Source organism: Taeniopygia guttata, chromosome 7 (assembly GCF_048771995.1).
Source record: "Taeniopygia guttata chromosome 7, bTaeGut7.mat, whole genome shotgun sequence".
Taxonomy (NCBI): Eukaryota; Metazoa; Chordata; class Aves; order Passeriformes; family Estrildidae; genus Taeniopygia; species Taeniopygia guttata.
The window spans coordinates 28,789,155-28,809,933 of NC_133032.1; the positions used below are offsets into that span (position 1 = coordinate 28,789,155).

At 42.9% G+C, this 20,779-nt stretch overlaps 1 protein-coding gene across 11 annotated transcripts in view; it reads left to right on the plus strand.

The window, feature by feature from the left end:
* Positions 1-16,447, plus strand: part of DIP2A (disco interacting protein 2 homolog A) — a 75,714-nt gene extending 59,267 nt beyond the window's left edge. For 4 of the 11 annotated variants that reach the window (XM_030277923.4, XM_030277920.4, XM_072931640.1 and 1 more), the window contains 19 exons: positions 38-165; positions 1,140-1,254; positions 2,366-2,567; positions 2,683-2,792; positions 2,932-3,012; positions 4,054-4,177; positions 4,441-4,562; positions 4,878-4,989; positions 5,203-5,312; positions 5,422-5,552; positions 6,084-6,252; positions 7,445-7,615; positions 9,640-9,669; positions 10,074-10,135; positions 11,102-11,159; positions 11,866-11,940; positions 12,506-12,680; positions 14,006-14,129; positions 14,448-16,447. In XM_030277923.4, the coding sequence (XP_030133783.1) occupies positions 38-165; positions 1,140-1,254; positions 2,366-2,567; positions 2,683-2,792; positions 2,932-3,012; positions 4,054-4,177; positions 4,441-4,562; positions 4,878-4,989; positions 5,203-5,312; positions 5,422-5,552; positions 6,084-6,252; positions 7,445-7,615; positions 9,640-9,669; positions 10,074-10,135; positions 11,102-11,159; positions 11,866-11,940; positions 12,506-12,680; positions 14,006-14,129; positions 14,448-14,700 (2,352 nt within the window). In that variant the 3' untranslated portion in view covers positions 14,701-16,447. Of the gene's footprint in view, positions 1-37; positions 170-1,139; positions 1,255-2,130; positions 2,218-2,365; positions 2,568-2,682; positions 2,793-2,931; positions 3,013-4,053; positions 4,178-4,440; positions 4,563-4,877; positions 4,990-5,202; positions 5,313-5,421; positions 5,553-6,083; positions 6,796-7,444; positions 7,616-9,639; positions 9,670-10,073; positions 10,136-11,101; positions 11,160-11,865; positions 11,941-12,505; positions 12,681-14,005; positions 14,130-14,447 lie in introns of those variants that run through there. The other 7 variants (XM_041717270.2, XM_030277922.4, XM_030277921.4 and 4 more) reach the window with 6 other exon arrangements.
* Positions 16,448-20,779: the final 4,332 nt, after the last annotated feature.

The following is a 20,779-nucleotide window of genomic DNA, read 5'->3' on the forward strand; positions in this document are numbered from 1 at the left end:
TTTTCCTGCTCTGTTTCTAATCCTTCCTTCCTTTCAGGACTATTTGGTGTTTGTGGTGGGAAAATTGGACGGCCTGATGACAGTGAGCGGCCGCAGGCACAATGCAGACGATGTGGTAGCCACTGCACTGGCTGTTGAACCCATGAAGTTTGTCTATCGGGGAAGGTGAGTGCGTCAAAACCTTCAACGCTGCTGGTTGGGCTTTGTTGCTCCTTTTTTAACCCACAGACAGTCATCAAGTGACACAGTACACACAGGAGCAATGCATGTGAACTTTTTCATGTGTGTTTTTTAGGAAAGTTAGTAATGGGTTGTGAATTTGGTTGTTCCTGCTAACTTGAAAGGTAAATATTGACCCTGCTTCATGCATAATAGATTTTAAATTACTTTCACACAGTATAAAGGTAGATCTTAGAGTGTCTAAAACTTATTTCAAAGCTTCTCATAAGGCTCTCAAAAGAAACTCCAGTGCTGGATGTAAAACACTTCTATCTCTTGAGCCTTTTGGGTGGCTGAGGGAGGAACTGTGCAGCCTGTTCTAAAGACCAAACCAGGCTGCTGAAGGACCGTCAGAGATAATGTGTTATGTCACCAGCCTGAGTGCTCTTCAGTGGTCCATGGCTCAATGTCCAGATGGAGATCAATGACAAGTGGAGTCTCTCAGGGTTTAGACTGGGACCAGTCCAGGCTGAGGCATTATTAATATTTTATCCTAGAAGAGACAAGCCTAAAACTATGGTAATTCCCCAATGGGGGTTAAGTATTTTTCAGTGCAAGCATCTGGTGGTCAGTAATTTGGCATAATTGTCTTCCAGAAGGGACAGTGTATACAGGGGCTGCAAGTCTAGTGTGCATGATGGAGTTCTGTAGGCAAGGTTTGCACAGCCCCTACATGTATGGAACTTGCCTGTCAGACACGTGCTACATGGGTGATTGCAAATTCACCTGACCCCCAGCAGAAGTCTGGGAGCCCACATGTGTTCTAAATTTTTCTGTGATTTTGTGATGATCTGGCATGAATAATGCTTGTGTGTGTGAAACAGTGCCATGAGAGGTTGCAGCCATTCCCATGTGATGATAAGCCATGCTCTGCTCACCCTGTGTTGCATCCTGTCATTCTTCTGTCCTTTGTGTTTTAGGATAGCAGTGTTTTCTGTGCCCGTTTTGCATGATGATCGGATAGTGCTTGTGGCAGAGCAACGCCCTGACGCCTCAGAGGAGGATAGTTTTCAGTGGATGAGCAGGGTTCTACAGGTAGTCAGTCTGTCCTTTTCTCTTTCCAGGTGAATAAGGCTGATGCATGAAATGGGAATATTAGAGCTTTTTCTTTTTTTCTTCCATAAGCAAAACCTATCATTGTAACCACAGAGAGCTGTACTAAGAATTTTTTTCAGGGTTGAGAATTAACAAAATTTTGTAAAAAGTAAGACTTTCTCTTAAAATGTTTTTATAACTTTCTACTACTAGGATTCTCAATGTCCTAAGGCTGATGGGTTTTGTTGGGTTAATGCTACGTCTCTTCTGATTTCATACTGAGAGTTACCTCTGAAAATATTCACAAGTATCAGAACAGCCCCAAAAGCTTTTTTATCACTAACAACCTTATCTGCAACAAGAAGTATTAAAAACTTCTTCCCTTAATTATTTTACTGTATTTTCTTGGGGATGAAGGACAGGAGGAAGGGGAACTATGGTAGATCTGCATTTGCAGATTTTAGAATTAATCCGTTCTCAGGAAATTAAAAAGGAGACATCAATTATGGAAAACTCTGGGGGCAACTGAAGGGAAGGATCCAGAGAACAACGTAAAGGAAGTTTGGTCTTAAGAGTAAGGCAGTTGAATAATAATGGTCTATGTCTGATTTCAGCCTTCTTATCTTTTTGGAGAGAATATCTGTTACTGGGAGAAAACATTTTTGTTTCTCTTTTTCAAAGTGTCATAGCTAAAAGAGACACTTAAGATTTAGGCAGCAATGATGCTTCCCTCCTAAATTTTGTGAGTTTTGTGTTCTACTGCGCTTTTGTGATTGTGCCATACATGCTAAATTTGCTGTGATATAACTTTGGCTTTTGAAAATCTCTGCACTTTTTGCCCACTTTTAAGAGACTTTCCTAATCCCTGATGTGCAGGTGGCATCCCCTTGATAGAGGGCACAAGCAAAGTCCTGGGTCTGCTCCTGCTCCCATTGAAGTCATGGCACAGCTTCTATGAGTTCAGTGAGTGCAGAATTGGACCCTTTATTTGCAAATTGTGGTGCAAGTAAAAATTTTCATGTTATAAATTAATTGAATTCAAATTCTTGCTCTAGCTACATCCCAGTTGATAATGTGAAATGTTTGTCTGTTTTTTTTAATTCCTGTGAAGGCAATTGATAGCATTCACCAAGTAGGTGTGTACTGCCTTGCCTTGGTGCCAGCCAACACTTTGCCAAAGGCTCCGCTCGGAGGAATTCATATTTCAGAAACGAAGCAGCGCTTTTTGGAGGGTGCTCTGCATCCTTGTAACGTCTTGATGTGTCCCCACACCTGTGTTACCAACCTGCCCAAACCTCGGCAGAAACAGCCAGGTGAGGACACCAGGGTGTGTTATATACCTATGTTATATAGGGCACCTGCAGGCTGAATTGTTGCTTGTTCCCTAGGTTGTTTTCCTCATTTTGCACTGTTCTTTTCAAAATGCAGATGTTGGTCCTGCGTCAATGATTGTAGGAAACCTCGTAGCTGGCAAGAGGATTGCACAAGCCTCGGGGAGAGATGTCAGCCAGCTGGAGGACAATGACCAGGCAAGAAAGGTGACACTGGGGTCCTGGTATCATTAAATATTTGAAGTAGCTTATTCAGAATGAGAGAAGATCAGGTATGATATTCTGCTGAAAATAAACCTGAGGCACTTTGAGTGAATTTGAGTATCTCCTTTTTCTTGCCTTTCAGTTCCTGTATTTAGCAGATGTTCTTCAGTGGCGAGCTCAGACAACTCCAGATCATCCACTCTTCCTTCTGTTGAATTCCAAGGTAAGATGCACCTTAGGTCATACTTGGAGATTAAGACCAAAATAAAAGACTATTCGATTCTAAGAAAATTCCTTCTAGAAGTCTTTTCCTGAAATGCTGCGGATTATTTTAATGAAGCAGACAAAAACTGGTAGTAATCAGCATAAATTTTTCCACTTCTGAAATTTTATGTCATATGTTTTATTCCTCTTTGGGAATTTCAGTATACATTCTGCCCAGCTTTAAACATTGCAGTAATTGCATTTCCTGCCAGAACACAACTTTTTTTCATATTAATGGAAGCCATGATTCTGTCTTCATTCCTGAGCATGAGTGTTAGCTGTAAGTCAGAAATGGAGGATTTCCCGATAAGAAGATCAGGAGCCTAAGTAGAGAAGAGCCCTTGTGACAGCTTTGGAGTCAAATTTTCCAGGAACACTGTCACATCCTGCAGGGGATACTGATGCTTTGCCCTAGGCAGAGGGCAAGGCTCTGCCCTCAAAAAGGATGGCACATAGAGTGACAGAAAGAGCTCAGGGACAAATTGGATCTGCTTTGTGCTGTGCTGTTCTGCACACAGGAGGCTTCCAGAAAGTCCAGCAGCAGTCTTTGGGAAGTGAAGGATTTGTAGGTCTCATTCAGAAGGGCAAAAGAGTTTAGGATGTAGTTGAAACTTTCTAACTTTTCTTTTGATACTGTACTTTAACAGAAGAAATCGTTTCAACATTGTTATTGTCTAATTGGTTTATTCTCTCAGAGTAAAGGAGATTTTGAGGGAGATTTCCTAGTGTGAAGCAGCCCTTTCCCAGGTCACTTTGTTCAGGCAGGTTTTACCCTTGACACAGAGATTCTGCAAAAGAAAACACAAAACTTGGGTATAGTTACCTGTTGGTGACCACCTGTCTTAAATAGCTGGGTCTAATGAGCTACCATGCTATATGTTGGTGTGTTCACATGTCTCCAGGAGAAACCCTTTTGGTTTACCCCTTTTCATGTCAATATCCAAGTCACTGCCCTGCTGCTGTTCTATAAGGTTTCTGCTGTCACTTGTGTCCTGTGCAGGGTACTGTAGCCAGCACTGCCTCGTGCATCCAGCTGCACAAGAGGGCAGAGAGAGTGGCGGTCGCACTGATGGAGAAGGGACGGCTGAACGTTGGTGACCACGTGGCCCTGGTTTACCCTCCAGGTAAAGCAACACAGGCAGCAAAACCCACAACAACACAGCACAAGAAAATAAATTCTATCCATTAATTGGATTGGAATAATTTTTGCTAGCTCTTAAATGCAAAACATTTTAAACTGGATGTGGAACAGCCTGTTGATTGGAACGGACACTTGTAACAAATCTTAGCATCTTAACACAAATCAGTGTGTATTTTGATTTTTGTGAAAGAGTTTGACCTATTGATCTGATAAAAATGGCTTTAATTCCACAAATATCCTTTCCAGGGGTAGACCTGATAGCAACTTTCTATGGTTGTTTGTACGCTGGCTGTGTTCCCATCACTGTCCGCCCGCCTCATCCACTGAACCTTGCTACCACTCTGCCCACTGTCAAAATGATTGTAGAGGTAGGTATGAGACATTCCTCTCCTCATGCTTTTAGGGAGTGGTGAATGGTTGATGCAGCCCGAAAATTGTTTTGCCACAGTCAATGTAACATAAGCTAGAAAATAAATATTCAGTGTGCTGTGGCTGAATCAGTAATGACTTCTTCAGAAACTCATTTTAAATGGTCTTTTATTGTTATGATTTATTTTGCTTTGTTTCCAGTTACTGTCTTCATCTCTTCATCTTACTGGTTATCTCATCTGCATACATATGACATGACTTTGAGCATGCACTCTCTGGTTTTAACAATGGTCCTAATGCTTTGCCTTTTGCAGGTCAGTAAGTCTGCATGTATATTGACCACCCAAGCTATAATGAAACTACTCAGGTCCAAGGAGGCTGCAGCAGCTGTAGATATTAAAACGTGGCCCACTATTTTGGATACAGGTACGGTAGCCAAAATGGAAAGAGTTTGAAGAGTGATATATTTATTTTGCTACACCACAACTGTCTGAGTGGATGTGTTGTGCGTTGCATTAAAATAGCTGTCCAGAAGCTATAGGGAGGATCTGATGATAATGCTGTAAAGATACATTTTTTGTCCTGTGCCTGTTCCCCAAAATAATATAGTACTCCCTTCTATTTACATATTTTAAATAGATGATATGCCTAAAAAGAAGCTGCCTAGTGTTTTCAGACCTACATCTCCAGATATGTTGGCATACTTGGACTTCAGTGTGTCTACTACTGGTATATTAGCAGGAGTAAAGGTACAGTAACAAGAGATAATCATGTTTTATTCCTTTACATTTACAAAAAAATCTGTAAACCCCTTTTTCTAGAAGAGGGTCCCTGAGAGGTCCTGTTTTCCTCTTGCAGATGTCACACGCAGCTACAAGTGCCTTATGTCGCTCGATAAAGCTCCAGTGTGAGCTGTACCCATCCCGACAGATTGCCATCTGCCTGGACCCCTACTGTGGCTTGGGCTTTGCACTGTGGTGCTTGTGCAGGTATAGCTCCAGAGCTCTGGGTCTCCTCATGTGTGCCCAGCCTTCTCTAGAACCCCAGGGAATGGGCATGGGTGAAGCTATCAAAGAAATCCAAATTAACCTTTTTATCAGTGGTTCAGAAAACACCTTTTGTGGTAAGAAAATCCATTTAAGTCAGTTAGTTACTGGGGTAACTTCAGGTCTGCAAGTGGAATTAATTGTATACCAAATTCAAGGAAGAAAAAAAAAAAAGGACTTCACTGTCTGCTCCACATCGATTTAGTAAATCCTTTTAAAGTATTTTGAGATTAAACCATATGTTTTGACAAGACCTTTAAGGTGTTCACTGTGAGATTGGTATGCAGTAAGAAACACTACTAAAGGAAGCAGTTAAATGTTTCTTAAAATGAGTGAGCCTTGACTTGATTCAGCCAGATTCCTACTCTAATGCAGCACATCTCACAAAGCTGCAATTTTTTTTTTTGCCATTTAAAACATACCGTATGCATTAATTAATTGAATTTTCATTTTGCTATTGCTTCCTCTGCCCAGCATATATTCAGGACACCAGTCCATCCTGGTGCCTCCTCTGGAGCTGGAGAGCAATGTGTCTCTGTGGCTGTCTGCTGTCAGCCAATACAAAGTGCGTGTCACCTTCTGCTCCTACTCTGTGATGGAGATATGCACCAAAGGCCTTGGGACACAGACTGATGTTCTCCGGGTGAGTGGGCTTCATTTTTCACATAATGGCATAAACACACATGTATCTTTCCAAAAATACTTCATTTTGTCTTGGAGAATATGAGGTTTAAGTGTTCCCATGAGAGCCTTCCATTATGACTTGATTTTTGGGGAGTGTTGAGACTGCTGGAAGATTCAGCTTTCATGTTTCTGGTGGAGGAAAAAAGTCCTATGTTTTCTGTTTTAGTTATTTGTACAACCTCTGTGGTGCTGGATATTTTTGAGATTTTAGGCAAAATACATAGCAAGCCTATAAACTTGTTTGTGTCTGAGACAAGGGAAAAACCCAACACCAAACAAAAAAAATCCCAGACAAATTGCACACCAACAGAAGGAAAAATCCCAAAGCCCACCAAACACAAAAAACCTCACCCAAAGCAGCCAAAATAAAAACCCCAAAACTCAGCAAGTCTCACTTATTTTCAGGTATCACTTGATACCAAAAGTGTTAAGTTCTAAAGTAGATATCATCTTCCCTGTCCTGGAAGTGTTCCAGGCCAGGTTGGATGGGGCTTGGAGCAGCCTGACCTAGAGGTCAGGGGTTGGAATGCAGATGAGCTTTATTTGGAGTCCTTTCCTTCCCACCCAAAGCATATGCTGCATGATTCTTTGATTCCTAACAACATCAGTTATACTCTTAATACATCTGTTTATTTTTGAGGGAAATCTCTCAATTCAGACTCAATTTCCTTAAGGAGGAAGGAGAATTCCCACAGCTGTAGTAACTCAGCTGCCCAGGACTTCCACTGGGAATGTGTGCCAGTTCCTTCAGAAAAAAGTGGTTGTATTGTGTGCTGTCAGTAAAGACAAAAAAATCTTGTTCCACTGGACCTCACCAAAGGAAATCCTGGCCCACAGCCGCTTGCTCCAGGTTCATATTCACATTGAGAGGAGCTGGTGATGTCTGGGACATCTAAAGTGTGCAAGTGCTGGGAGCTAGCAGGTCTCTGGTGAACCCAGGTCTCTCTCCATGGCAAAATGACATTCCAAGTGTTTTTCAGCTCAAAATGCTGAGAGACTGTGTTGCAGCTACATGATGTCTGTAGTGTTAAAACCATTTGTGTCTTATTCGAGTGCTTTTAAAGCCATTTTGTTGCACAGATAAAACAGTTTCTTTCTAGAATTGCTGCCTTTGAAGTTACAGTGTTTGTTCTGCCCCTCTGCCCTCCCAGATGAAGGGGGTTAACCTGTCCTGCGTGCGCACCTGCATGGTGGTGGCAGAGGAGAGGCCGAGGATCACCCTCACCCAGTCGTTCTCCAAGCTGTTCAAAGACCTGGGCCTGTCTGCTCGTGCAGTGAGCACCACCTTTGGGTGCAGGGTCAACGTGGCAATTTGCTTACAGGTGAGATTAAACTGCTTCTTCCTTACACAGAATCTCTGGGGACTTGGTAGAAAATCATGTTCTGCTTGCTTGCTTCATCACCAAGTTAAATGAAGTTTTTTAATAAGATGTTTAATATAATGTGCATTATGAAAATTTCACTTTTCTGTACTAATTGACCAATTGGTTTGCTTTTCTGATCCAGAGGGTCAGGACTAAGAAATTTGTTTCCTTCCTACTACGCAGGAGAAGTTTTAAATGAAAAGTTTCCTATTCATAAATATTGCATGTTACAAGCAATGCTTTTTCAGCTTTTGTGTGATTCAGATTTTGTCTTATTTTGTATAATGTGGAATTAAATGGAAGACAGAATTTCACAAATAAGACCCAGGAAAATTGACACAGTTGGCAGGCTTTTTTTTTGTTGTTTTAAATATCTCAAATGAGTATTAGCAACATACAAATATTTTTGTCTCACCTTGTTTGAGAACCAGGCGCTTTTTTTCTACTTAAAAGCATGAAATTGGAAGCTTTAAGTAGGAGGATATGCCCATGAAGTACTCAGCCATGCTTCACAGTATGGAGATAATGACATGCTGTGGGGCAGAACCACCATTGATAGTTTAGTATTCAGCTGATAATAATCTTTTATGTGTATTATACCCAGGTAAAATCTAACTTTTCTTAATGAGGTATTTGTTTTCCAGTCAGGAGATTTTAAAAAATACATACCTTTTATATATATGTATTCCAGAACTTAGCTGAAAAATCAGAAATTAAGTAAGCACAGACTAGAACTGGGAAAGCACCCTTGAGTCTGGGGGATGCTTGAGTTAGTAAATAAGTGCTCAGATTTCAGATGAGGCACTATGTAGCTTTGCATGTGGGGAATATCTTAGGGGGCACATGGATTTAGTATGTGTAATTGTAAATATAATTTCCAATTTTATTGGTATGGATTACACTTAATAAAATAGGTTTCTATGGAAATTGCTACTGTACTTCTGCAAAACTTTGTTTTTCCTTTTTTTTTTTCTTCTTGGTGCCCACTAGATGAAGAAAAGCCTTTTTAGCTTTCAGAATATACTACAGTGTTCTAGGTTGCCTACGAGAGAGATATTCTGGGACATGAGCTACTTAAATATGTTGCCATTCACAATTGTTTCCTTAGTTTCTATGGTTTCTTTCACAATTAAGGGAGAAAGAATTTCTAACAAGACCAAGCTAAATGGTTATAAAGAAATGTCAGAGTGATTTTATAAATCAGGAGGTGGAAAACCAGGAAGGATACACATGAAATCAAGATGACTGCAAATTTAGATTTTAACAGTGAATAAAGCTGCCAAGTGTGAAAGAATAGCTTTCCAAATTGCCTGTGTGAATAAAAATTTCAAAAGCCAGTTTGGGATAAAGGTGTGAGAAACAGTTTTTATGCAGAGTACTGAATGGCAGAAAAAGTACTCCAAAAAACGCCAGTGTGGAATACAGGACTGCTGGGCAGCTAAGCTTCCCCTTCATTTTATGCCTTTTTCATCTTTGTTTTCCATTCTTGAGATCCTTTTTAGTGAGAGGAGTTTTCTGACCTTTTCCTCCATTCTTCCAAAGTGATACCTCCATTAGACTTTAAAATTGGATTTAAATGAATGTAAATGAATGAACAAACTTTTGTTTACAAATTAGCAGGCTAAATACATGTCTTTCAGTCCTGCTAAATTGGTTCACTGTGGTGTTTCTGAAGCTGCAAAGTCTTACACAGGAAGAGGTTTATTAAAAAGCAGTGTATGAGTTGCTGTAGTCTTCCTTTGTTTCATGATCTGAGACTTGCATGTTTCCAAAATAACTACGAAAAAGTGCTAAGCTCTTAAATATTCTGAAATGGAAATTTTCTTTTCATTCTAAAACAGTGTAAGTTTTGTTTTCTGTCTTACTGTGTGTATCTTATGTTTCCAGTGCCTCTTTGTTTGTATTTTCTTTTTTTTTCCCTTTCTCTCTGTTTCCCACACTTTGATGGCCTCTGTTACTTCTGTTTGTGGTCCTGCTGTCAGCCAAACAGGCTGGGCAAGCTGGCTGAACAGGTATAGTGATGCATGTGTGCTTGTCGCGTCCTAAATTCCATCTGCTTCTGCAGTGTTAGGGACTAGGCCCACATAGGTTTGTGCTTACATCCTTTTGCACTGGCTGTGTGGGTTATAGAGCAGGTGCTTACTTAAATAAAATCCTAAAAGCTGAATTTTAAATCTCAAAATTTTGCAAACTTGGACTTACCTGTACTTACATACTTCACTTGTGCATTCATTGACTGATTCCATAGAAAGCAAAGGCTCTACAGTACTCACTGTAGAAAGGGGGGCTACTTTATTTCTTGGACATTAGGGAAGTGCTTTGTAAGTGTCAGTAAAAAAGAGAGAGGAAATTTGTGAATTTATGTAGCAGGGTGTTGTGGCTTCTGTTGAATTTGTTTCTTCCTCCTTATTCTTAGGGAACAGCAGGACCAGATCCAACAACAGTCTATGTAGATATGAGAGCACTTCGACATGACAGGTACAGTCTGTGTTAAAGCATTAACTCTTCAGTGGCTGTGGAAAAGAAACTCCATCCTCATTGCACTGGTTTGTTGAATTATCCTTGGCAGCAGCCAGCTGACTCCCTGCCATATTACTTCCCTGTGCTATGCAATTCCAAGAAATCCGCTCCCTAACACTCCTTTAAGTAGTGGAAATAGCACAGTTAGAATCTTCCTTAGGTTGGTGGTTTTTTTTTTTTTTTTCCTTCCTTCATACCAAAATAACTGTTCCTCAGCCTTCCCTGGGCAGCAAACAAAACATAGCACAAACTCTGCAGCCATAGCAGGGGCCACAGGGTGTACTGGCAGGCACAGGATGCTGGGTTGGAGTCTAGTGAAAGAGCCCAAAGCAGCAGCAGAAGGCAGCGGGGCTGGGCAGGGGCAGCGGGGCTGGGCAAGTGGCAGTGGCAGCAGGGCTCCTGCAAGCAGCCAGGAGAGGCTCAGAGTGGGCACCTGGCTCAGGGCCCCAGGTTTTCCCCTGAGGCACCCCAGTAGATGGTGAGGGTCCTTTCCACTGCAGTCAGATGTTACTGAGGTCCCAGTTCACCGGCTGCTCCTACGAGCAAAGGCTCACCCCTGGTGGAAGCAGTAAGAGGCAGAACTCCAAGGTGGCAGGAAATATTTTCCCACAGCAACCGCCGAGCAGTGGTTCTCTCTGATCCAAGAGCAAGAGAGAGAAGAGCCAAGCCCAGTTCCTCACCCCCCAGCCAAAATCTCTGCCCTTCCCAAGAGAAGCCCCTCAGCTACAGGAATGCAGCCAGCTGCACTTTTCCTCCTCCTCCTTGGCTACATATTTTGTCTTTCTTAAATACAGTCATTATCATCTCTTAGGCAGCAGATGAGAGAAAATTCCCTGAGAGGAAAAGGAGAAAAAAAAAAGAAAAAAATCAAATATTCAACAGTTCTTAAAGCCTTGTACAAATGTATTCCTCTTGTTTTCTCAGGGTGCGCTTGGTAGAGAGAGGTTCTCCACACAGTCTGCCACTTATGGAGTCTGGGAAGGTAAGAGACAGAGTGTCATCCCTCTTCCTCACAGAATCCAAGAGTGGATTGGGTTAGAAAGGACTTCAAAGCTCATCTCATTCCAGTCCTGTCTGCCATGGGTTGGGGGACACTTCCACTATCCCAGGTTGTTCCAAGCCCCCTCCAACATGGCCTTGGACACTCCCAGGGGTAAGGTAGCCACAGCTTCTCTGGACAGTATTTACCAGCCAGGGCCTCACCACCCTCACAGGGGAGAATTCTTCCCAACATCTACTCTAAAACTGCTGTTTCAGTTTAAAGCCTTTATGAGCTGGTTATGTCCTCATGGCCCTCACCTGGGTGGGGAGCTGCATCACCTGGATCTCATTAAAGAAGGAATACGTGGAATGAGATTGGCTAATCAGAATGTGTCCAGGAGAACAGGTTGTGATTGAGTAGTTAAGTGAAGCCAGGTGTATGACATGAAGCAATAGGATAAATTGCTACCACCAAAACAAATCTGAGGCCTTCATATGGAAGGCATTTTCTGGGTGTGAAACCAACAGTGAAGCTGCAAAACAGCTGCTCAGAGTTAGAATTATTTAACAAATTAAACAACTGTAGTAAGAAGAGATGGTTGGTGTCTGTGGTGCAGAAAGGAGTAGAAAGGGAAGCACAGACTGTTGACTTCTGATTAACTTTTCTTTTGATGAATTCATTTTCTTCTGTTTGTTTCTTATTTGAGATTCTTCCGGGAGTAAAGGTCATCATAGCACACACAGAAACCAAGGGACCTCTGGGAGACTCGCATTTAGGAGAGGTAAGGGTTTGGTACTGTTGTATTGTGTTTATCAGCAGTGATGTGATCCATCCATACCTCCTGTTAGATAAATGCCTTCCTTCCCCTGAGTGGGGCATGGATGAACCCCACAGAGAGCTGGCACTGTGTGCATTCCTGCACGTGTGGCTGCACAGCACCAGGTGAGACCAGGGCACTAGTCTGTGTGTGCCCAGCAGCTAGAATAGGTAAGGGGTGTACTCCTATCAGCAGGCAGCAGCAGTAGGCAATTTGCTGTTTGGTTTGACCTTTATTTTATAGGCATCTTTTGATGTGTAATAAGACGCCCAGCTAATAGGGTAGCAGGTGTTCCTTTCCAGTAAGCCAAATGCCTGGTTGATTTTTTTTTATGGACTTTACCATCCCCCAATTACATGCATATAAAACTCTTTTTCTTTGGTCAGAAGTTCACGCTTTCAATAAAACTGGCATTTTGGAGTAGTCAAAATTGTCAGTGAAACGGATCTTTTAAATCAATTAACGATGCTGTCTGTGTCTGGCAAAATAACCTGTGTTCATTCCAGTTTGGATTTGGTTTATCCCCTAGATATGGGTGAGTAGCCCACACAATGCTACTGGTTACTACACGGTGTACGGAGAAGAAGCACTGCACGCCGATCACTTTACTGCTCGCCTGAGCTTTGGGGACACGCAGACCGTGTGGGCTCGCACCGGCTACCTGGGCTTCCTGCGCAGGACGGAGCTGACAGACGCCAGCGGAGGTGAGAGGAGACACCTGCACCTGCAGGAACACTGGTGTCAGGCTCCTAGGGAAAGCTGAGCCAGCAAACATTGGGCTGTCCAGCAAGTTTATGCTGACTTCCCTCACAGAAGACTCCTGAATTAAGGAGGAGATGTTCTATCATTCAGCAGGTTCAGGGCGTGCACAGACACCAGTGATTTTGCAGTCTTTCAGGAGTTTTAAAGGTCTAGAGGAGAAACTTTCCTGTATAGAAAATAAATTGTTAATCTTGAGGGTTTTTTGATCTAAGCCAAGATGTCTAAATTTGGGAAGAGTTTATCTTGCATCTGCACTGTTTGTATACAGAATGCAAAGCAGATATAGCTCTTGATTATCATATATGTAAAGAAATAAACCTCTGAACATTCTAAGGAAAGGAGTTTGCATGCTTGTAACTTAGTAACAAATGTATAATTTATGTGTTACTTAGTAACAAATGTATATTGCTGGTTTTCTGTGACTGGATTTAAATGAATGGGGTCTACATGAATAGTGTCAGTGTCCTGACTGCTGCCACTGAATAATAATAATAGCAAGGTTTTGGGCCTTGTAGCTTTCTGAAAAATCACATATCATAGAGATTTTTATCACCATGGAACAATGTCAGTTTAGTTTTTAAGAGACTTTATGCAGTGAATTTACAGTATACATTAAATACAACTTCCCAGCATGATTTTCACCTCCAGTAACACAACTGAACAAGACTATAAAATAGTTAACAAAGAAAAAGCAAAATTGAGCTGAGCAGAGTTACAAGTGTGAATGTGGAGAGTGTGTCCTTCAGGTAGGGTCTAGGAGAGCTTTGCTTATTTAACCTGGCAAAGCTGGTGCTGGGGAGAGGAGAGAATTGTTATTACTGTTTAAACTGTGGCATCTTAAGAAACTGAGTAGAATTTTGCTGGTAGGAGTGGGCATAAGCTGGTGTTAAAAAAAAAGTTAAATTTGGAAATTGGAAAAGTGGTTGTGTCAATCAGAGAAGAAAAGTGCTCTGGTAAGAATAGTGGAACAAAAAGATGTTTTATTGGTGGATTTTGCTTGGGTTTATGATCCGAGGTTACATTTGTTGAGAGAAAGGACAGAACTGGATGACCCAGAAATTCTTTTCATTGTGGTTTCAGTTGCTTGGAGTCATAGGCAGAAGTACTATATGAGCTCTTAATTCTCTCAAATGCTAGAGCTTGCATTATAGACTCTTTCCCCTAGGAAGCACCCAGAACATCTTAGAATGTCAGGAATAAGCACATAGAAGTGACTGTGTTTGTCCTATAGATGTGACAATGTTGAAATGTGTGTGCTGTATTGCAGAGAGGCACGATGCCTTGTATGTGGTGGGCTCTTTGGATGAAACACTGGAGCTCAGAGGAATGAGGTACCACCCCATCGACATAGAAACCTCTGTAATCAGGGCACATAAGAGCATTGCAGAATGGTAAGCAGCATTATTCTTCTGTATCATTTCATTTCTTCTAAAGCAGAAGAACTTATAACTTCCTTGGTAGTGTCAGAATGTACACATGTGAGTGTGGTAAACACAGCTCAAGGATTTCATGGATGATGTCTTCTCACATGTTTTATTCCCATTTGGCCCTAATGAGTTATGTATATCATTGGCTGTAGGTCCTCTCCAGCCTCAAAGCATTCAGGGTTAGTTGTAAGCTTTGGGAGGTCATGTCTTTCTTTTCATGATCTCTTAGTGACTTGTCTAGGTGTTTTTTCCTCCCCATTAACACGTGTGTCATGCCAACAGTGCAGTGTTTACGTGGACAAACCTGCTGGTGGTGGTGGTGGAGCTGGAAGGCTCAGAGCAGGAAGCGCTGGATCTGGTTGCGCTGGTGACAAACGTGGTCCTGGAAGAGCATTATCTCATTGTTGGTGTCGTGGTCATCGTGGATCCCGGGGTCATTCCCATCAACTCCCGCGGCGAGAAACAACGGATGCACTTGAGAGATGGATTTTTAGCTGATCAGTTGGATCCTATTTATGTTGCCTACAACATGTGAAAACAGCAAATAACATCAAGGCTAAAGCACCAAAATCCAAGGGGCTTTCCTCATAATAACATTGGAATCCATGCTCTTGTTTTTAAAAGCTGTTGAAGACTTTAGGAAAATGGAGATACTTCTCTTTACATGCAGCCCTTCATCTCCCAGATTGCATTTGCTTTCATAAACCCATGTAACAGTCACAGCTGTCTTAGGATGGAGAGTTTACTGGAATTCCTGAAGGAAGCTTATTAGAACTATCATGGACCAGTTTTATTTTAGGAGCGGGGGGGGCAGAGGGGAGAGAATAATTATGAATGTCAGTACTTGATGCACTGCATAAAAGGACATAGAGTGGGGTGGGGAGAGAACAGCTGTGAGGAGGACTCCTGGAAACAGCACCCAAAGTCGTGAGTAACCATCCAGAGTTCACCCTCCACGTGACTGCAGTATATTGGCAGTATCGGGGTTGGGGCCTATCCTTCAACATTGCACACACCTCTACCACATTCTCTACTGAAAGGAATTTTGCACATATTTGAGATTTAAAAATGCAGCCTTTTTATTTCAAATCACTGACTCATCCCTCTTCAGAAGAAGCCAACCCCTTCCAATCCTGGATGCAGTGTAACAGTTATGCTGCTGATCAGCTTTTTTGTACCAAGCAAAAACAAATACTGTAACAAGGTTACTTACAGTGCCATGCTGGACTCTGTAATGCTATAAACTTTATAATAAAATACAAAGTAATACACAGTTTGAAGTACTTGGTGCAGGAGCCTTCAGTGCTCTTGCTCTTAACTCCATGTCAAAGTCGCTTGTTCTCATAGTGTGAGCTGTTAATTCCTGCCCTGCATAATGCCAAGGATATGAAAATCCATTCCAAAGCCACTCTGAATTATTTGTATAAATGTTTACAAAGCATAAGCTTACAAAATGTTTTCCCTGAATATTCTGTGCTAAAACTTGAAATAGTAACTTTTTTTTCCCACCATAGAAAACCCATTCATTGTTAGTTAGCTTGAGCTGTTGTGGTACAAACTTCCTTTGTTTTCTTTGGAGTTGTATGTTTAGCCTGAACTCTTTTGTTCGGGCTAAAATATCCCAGTGGTTGGGTCACAGTTGGACTAATTAAGGTTTTGAAATTTCTGCCTGATCCAATACTGCAGTGAACTTAATGCAGAAAGAGAATGTGAAGTTATTAAAGTAATTCTGTGTTTGGAGGTGGGCACAAGACTAGAAAATAATTATTTTTATAGATTTGTTAAAGAGAGCTACATAAATTTTTTCTAATAATGCACAAGGTTGCAGAAGAGCCAGTTACTTCTGCAAGGCAATTCTGCCTGGATTAGTGCCTAAGAAAGATGGATGTCAGTCCCCTGATAGATCAGATTTATCCACAGTCACATAAACTCTGAAATCTTCAAGAAAAAGCTCTGCTTTACAGTAGTTATGGGCCCTGATGGTGTTTACCTGTAGTGTATAATACAGCTGCATACTCTGACTGTAATTATGTACAGAACTTGTGTAACTTATTGTTTGAGTCCAGCAGTCTCCAGCAGCAGGCTGTGGGACACCCCTTCTCCCAAAACAGCTGGCAAAAGGAGACAACTCCCTAACCCCCAGTTCCATGTTGTAGTTTTTTAGCAAACAAAGCATTGTAAGACTTTTGTATTGAGATACTGATGAAAGTGATACAAGTTGCCTTGTAAAGCAAATCTTAAAACAAAAAGCTTATTAAACATTTCAGAACAGCTCTTGCAAATCTGACTTGATGAATGTTGAAACATAAACTGTTAGCTCAAAACCTTGGCTTAGCACAGTTCTCATATATCAGACAGTTTAATGTATTAAGAGCTTTTTCTGCAAAACCTCACTGCAATTGCTTTGCAGGTAAAGCAGTTGTAAAGCCTGGATGGTCCTGAATTTCCTGTATTTGGAACCCCTGCCAAGCTGCAGTGCTGTCCGTCAGCATGTCAGGTATGGCACCGCTGCCATGGGGCTGGCAGGGCATGGCTGTTGTGATGGCACTGCCACGGTGCAGCTGCTCCATGCATGGCCCAGCCTTTCCAGGGCCTTTCCAGGGCCTTTCCAGGGCCTCTGAGCTCCAGCTCCAGGCACAGACCTCCCATGTCCCTGCTTGGTTTGCAGCCAGACATCCACTGAAGTTATACCCTTGGGAAACATTGCAGAAGGCTGGACAGAAAGGCCTGATGCCAGCTCCAGGCTGATGGCTGCAGGGAGAAAGCACAAGCAGAAACAGCAGCATTGGGATGATCCCCTCCAGCAGCTTCATCAGGCTGCACTACCAAAATTCTCTGGAACTGTTGGGTCAAGCAGGTTCTCTCTCCAGGCTCTCTCCCTTCAGGCCAGTAAGTCCCATGGGCCCCTGTGTCCCCTGGGAAGGAGAGATGAGAATGAGAGGGGGCATTGGGTGTGAGAAGGGTTGGGGATGGCAAGGGCCATACTCACAGGACACCCTCGAGGACCAAGGATGCCCTGGAAAACAGCAGCTCGGGAGGTGAACATGTTCCTGCCAGCCAGGGGAGTTAGGATGGGATTAGATGGAATGGAATAGGGTGGCATGGCATGGGAGCTCCAGCCAAAGCAAGGATAGACAGTAGACTTTGCTGGGGAAATACAGAGGAGACAGCAGTGCCCCTGCCAGCTGCTGAGACTCACCCAGCACGGGGAGCAGGGAAGCACAAGCGGGCTCAGGGAGCAGGCAGGGTGATGGGAAGAGCCCATTGTGCAGCAGCAAAGCCAATGCACACCCTTTCTCACCAGCTGCCCAGGTGATCCCCTCACCTTGCCCAGCATAGCTGAGGCTGTAGTCTTGGGGGGGCTCAGGGCCAGCCATAGGAAGTTTGGTCCAGTCTCCACTGTGCCGGATGGGATAGCCAGGAGGTAATCTGGGGGGAGGGAGGGATGGATGCACAATCTGGCACTCAGCACCTCTGCCCCTTAGGGAGGAGGTTGGGGCCCATCCAGCAGGTCCACAAAGGCCCAGCAGTCGTGGATGCCCTGTGTGTCATCAGTGACATCTATTGTATCCAGCAGCTTGAAATAACTAACATAGAAGGTGTCAGTAGGCATTGAGGCCACAGGGATCAGCTCTCTGCACGGTGCTTCTCAGCTCGAAGGACAGCTGTACACATTACAGCTTCATAAGGATTAAAGATCCCAATAGAAGTCACACAAAAATATGCCAGGACAAAAACATGTGCTTCATGTCTCTTTCTCTTCATCCAGATTGTGCTGCTGTCCTATAAGTGCTTCCAGTTAAGATTCAGATGTCAAGAGAGGCAGAACACAGGGCTACGTAGCACTGAAAAGCTGAGGGCATGGTATAGTCCAGCAAGACACTTCTGTGTAGGAGCTATTGTTGGACGTAGCCAGTGCTGGATGTGCTATGCAACTTCTGCTTGGTAAGTTCCTGAAGGAGGACAGCAATGCTTTCTCATGGGAAGGAAAGAATGTAGCCCCAGTGTTGGAGGTGCAGATAAGATGTGCAGCGCAAAGGCGGCAGCAACTTTCTATCCTGGCATATTTGGTTTGGAAGCACTGACTAAATTTGTACATGGAGTTGGTATCTATCTTTGCAAGGCTGTCTCCCTCCTGAAAGATTAAATTTGGCATGTGTTTTCCACTTCTCAGAGGTAGCCCTCTTGAAATTCTGCCAGCACAATTCTTTTGGACGAGGTAGGCAGCTACGCTAGGTCTTGGTGTGTAGCTGGTCTACTGCCCTGGGCAGGTAATGCCCAGTACCAGTGTTCTGACACCTCTGTAGGGGATCAGTCCCTGGATGTTTTGGATTTTGGAGGAAGGGTTACCATTTCTTTTGAGATGGAGTTCTAGTTCCTCTCTTTGGCAAAGAAAGCAAATTTGGATGGGCACTTTTGAGTGGTCTCAGTGAATTTAGAGGCTTTTCCCAATAGGCAGTTCTCTGGGTTAGAGCTGTTGAACTGTCAGTGGGAATGCAGATGCCAAACTGTTGAGTTTTTGTCCTTGTAGCTTTAGTGTGTGAGCAGTCCCTGGTGCCATTCCATTTGGATCCTGACTCTGTGAGACTGAAGGCTTACGGTGGTACCTGGAGCTGAGAAGGAAAGTGGCGACAGCAGGGTGTGCCTTTGTAGTTTGATGGGTGCCATTGAAATTGTAGGCAGCAAAGAGCTTTCTCCACCGACACTTTTGTGAGCCCCGGTTTTGGCAGATGTTTTCGAGTTTGTTACCTGTGAGAGTGAAAAGGTTTGTTAGGGGAGAGGAGCTCATGTTGCCGTTTGAATGTGCTGCAAGGAAGAGTTTGTACTTGGAAGGGGAGGATCAGACAAACCGTTTTGTCCTCACACAGGTGATTTGAGAGCAGGGATGTTTCAGACTTGGCTCTGTCCTGGGGCTGGATTCGAGCTGGCCTCGGTGCGTTTCCGTCTTTTGTGAGTTGACAGCGCTATCGTGTGGTTGTACTGGTTGTGCAGTTTATAGGCTGCAAAATAAAAGGCAATTGCAGCACAGCCTCTTCCTTTTAGAACCTTTTCTGTGCCATCAGCTGCTCAACATGTAACTCACACCCACTGAACTGCATCCAGCTCCCTGGTGATGTATTAAAAATATGGATATTGATCTAGTACCGATATCCAACTGTGATGGACAAAAACTCTCTAACAGTTTAAAGTTAGAAAGTGTGTATTTATTGTGTGCGGGATGGCTCCCAAATCCACACCGTGCCTTCCAGGTGATTACAGAGTCTTTTTATCCATACAAGTATTGAATACACAAAATACAAATACATATTCATAATTTTGGTACATCCCATTCCCCACTTCGTATGCTAATCACTCCAAAAGCCATTCAGCATGCGTGGTTTGTCCCTTGAAATGGGTCAGTGTCCCATTTATGGGGAGGGGTCCCAAAATGAGGAAGTCAATGAAGTCTTCCTCGTTCTGACCTTTCTACCTTTTTAATGCAAATATGACAAATGAACTCTCGGTAGAACTCCCATTCCTTGTCTTCAATTGGTTTTGGAACAGAGGAGGCCCACAATTGTCTTATGTTCCTAAAAGCTCTTTGTCAGTTTCTATATTCTTCATTATAAACCCAGCTAACTAAACATTGTGCTGACAAGCAATCAATTATTAGTTAACTACTAACTCCTAACTTTATCAAGGCCTACTCATTTATTATTATTATTATTATTTTAATTAACTCTAGTAAGGCTTCTCTTAGCTCCTCTAAAATCTCTAAATTCCTTAAAGTTTATGTTTCACTGGAGATACTCACTTTCCCTCAAGATCCATGTACCATCTTCCATTCTAGCTCTCTCAAATTCCAAACCCCTTCAAAACATCCAGCAGCTGCTCACTAAGAAGTCCTACAACAAAAAGCTGCTGCTGGCCTTTATGGTCCCTTCGCAGTCTGTAAGCTAGACAAAACACACTGGTGATTCACACTTTCCTCCTCAACTATATATATAGCACCAGTTCTCTCAGAGTGGCAGAGTCCATCATCACAGTGAAGCACTAACTGATGATGGATGTGCCAAGACAGAAGGCATTTGCTGCTCTACCCTCTTCCCTGTGCAAACTGTCATTCACAGTGCAATCATTTTCTCACAATGTCACCATGTCCAAGCAGCTAGAGATCACACAGAAGGAAGTGTCAAGACAGAACATGTTCTCAAAGTACCTCCTTCTCTTAACAGCATTTAAAACTGCACACAATGCTCTGTATCTTCTTTCCCAGATAGACCTGCTGTCACTTTTCTCACTCTCACATCTTGGTTGCAAACATCCAGCAGCTGCTCTCATAGAAAAGAGCTGAAGTAAAAGCCAGTACAGGGCTGCACCTTCCCCTTGCCTCACATCAAACTCACTGGTGCACTCTGTCCTTCCCTTCTCTGCTGCCTCTACCATTGTGTTCTCCAGATCTCAGAGTCTGAAGGTAGGCCCACAGAGGGGCTGGAAGATTAATAGGTAGCAGCACAAGTAGTTCTTGTTTAACTTTACCCTTAAGACTGCCAGCTTAGGACTGTGAATTTAGCTAGCAGGCCAGTGGCAGGCGTGCTCCTTTCACAGCCAGGACGCTGCTCCCAGCACAGAGA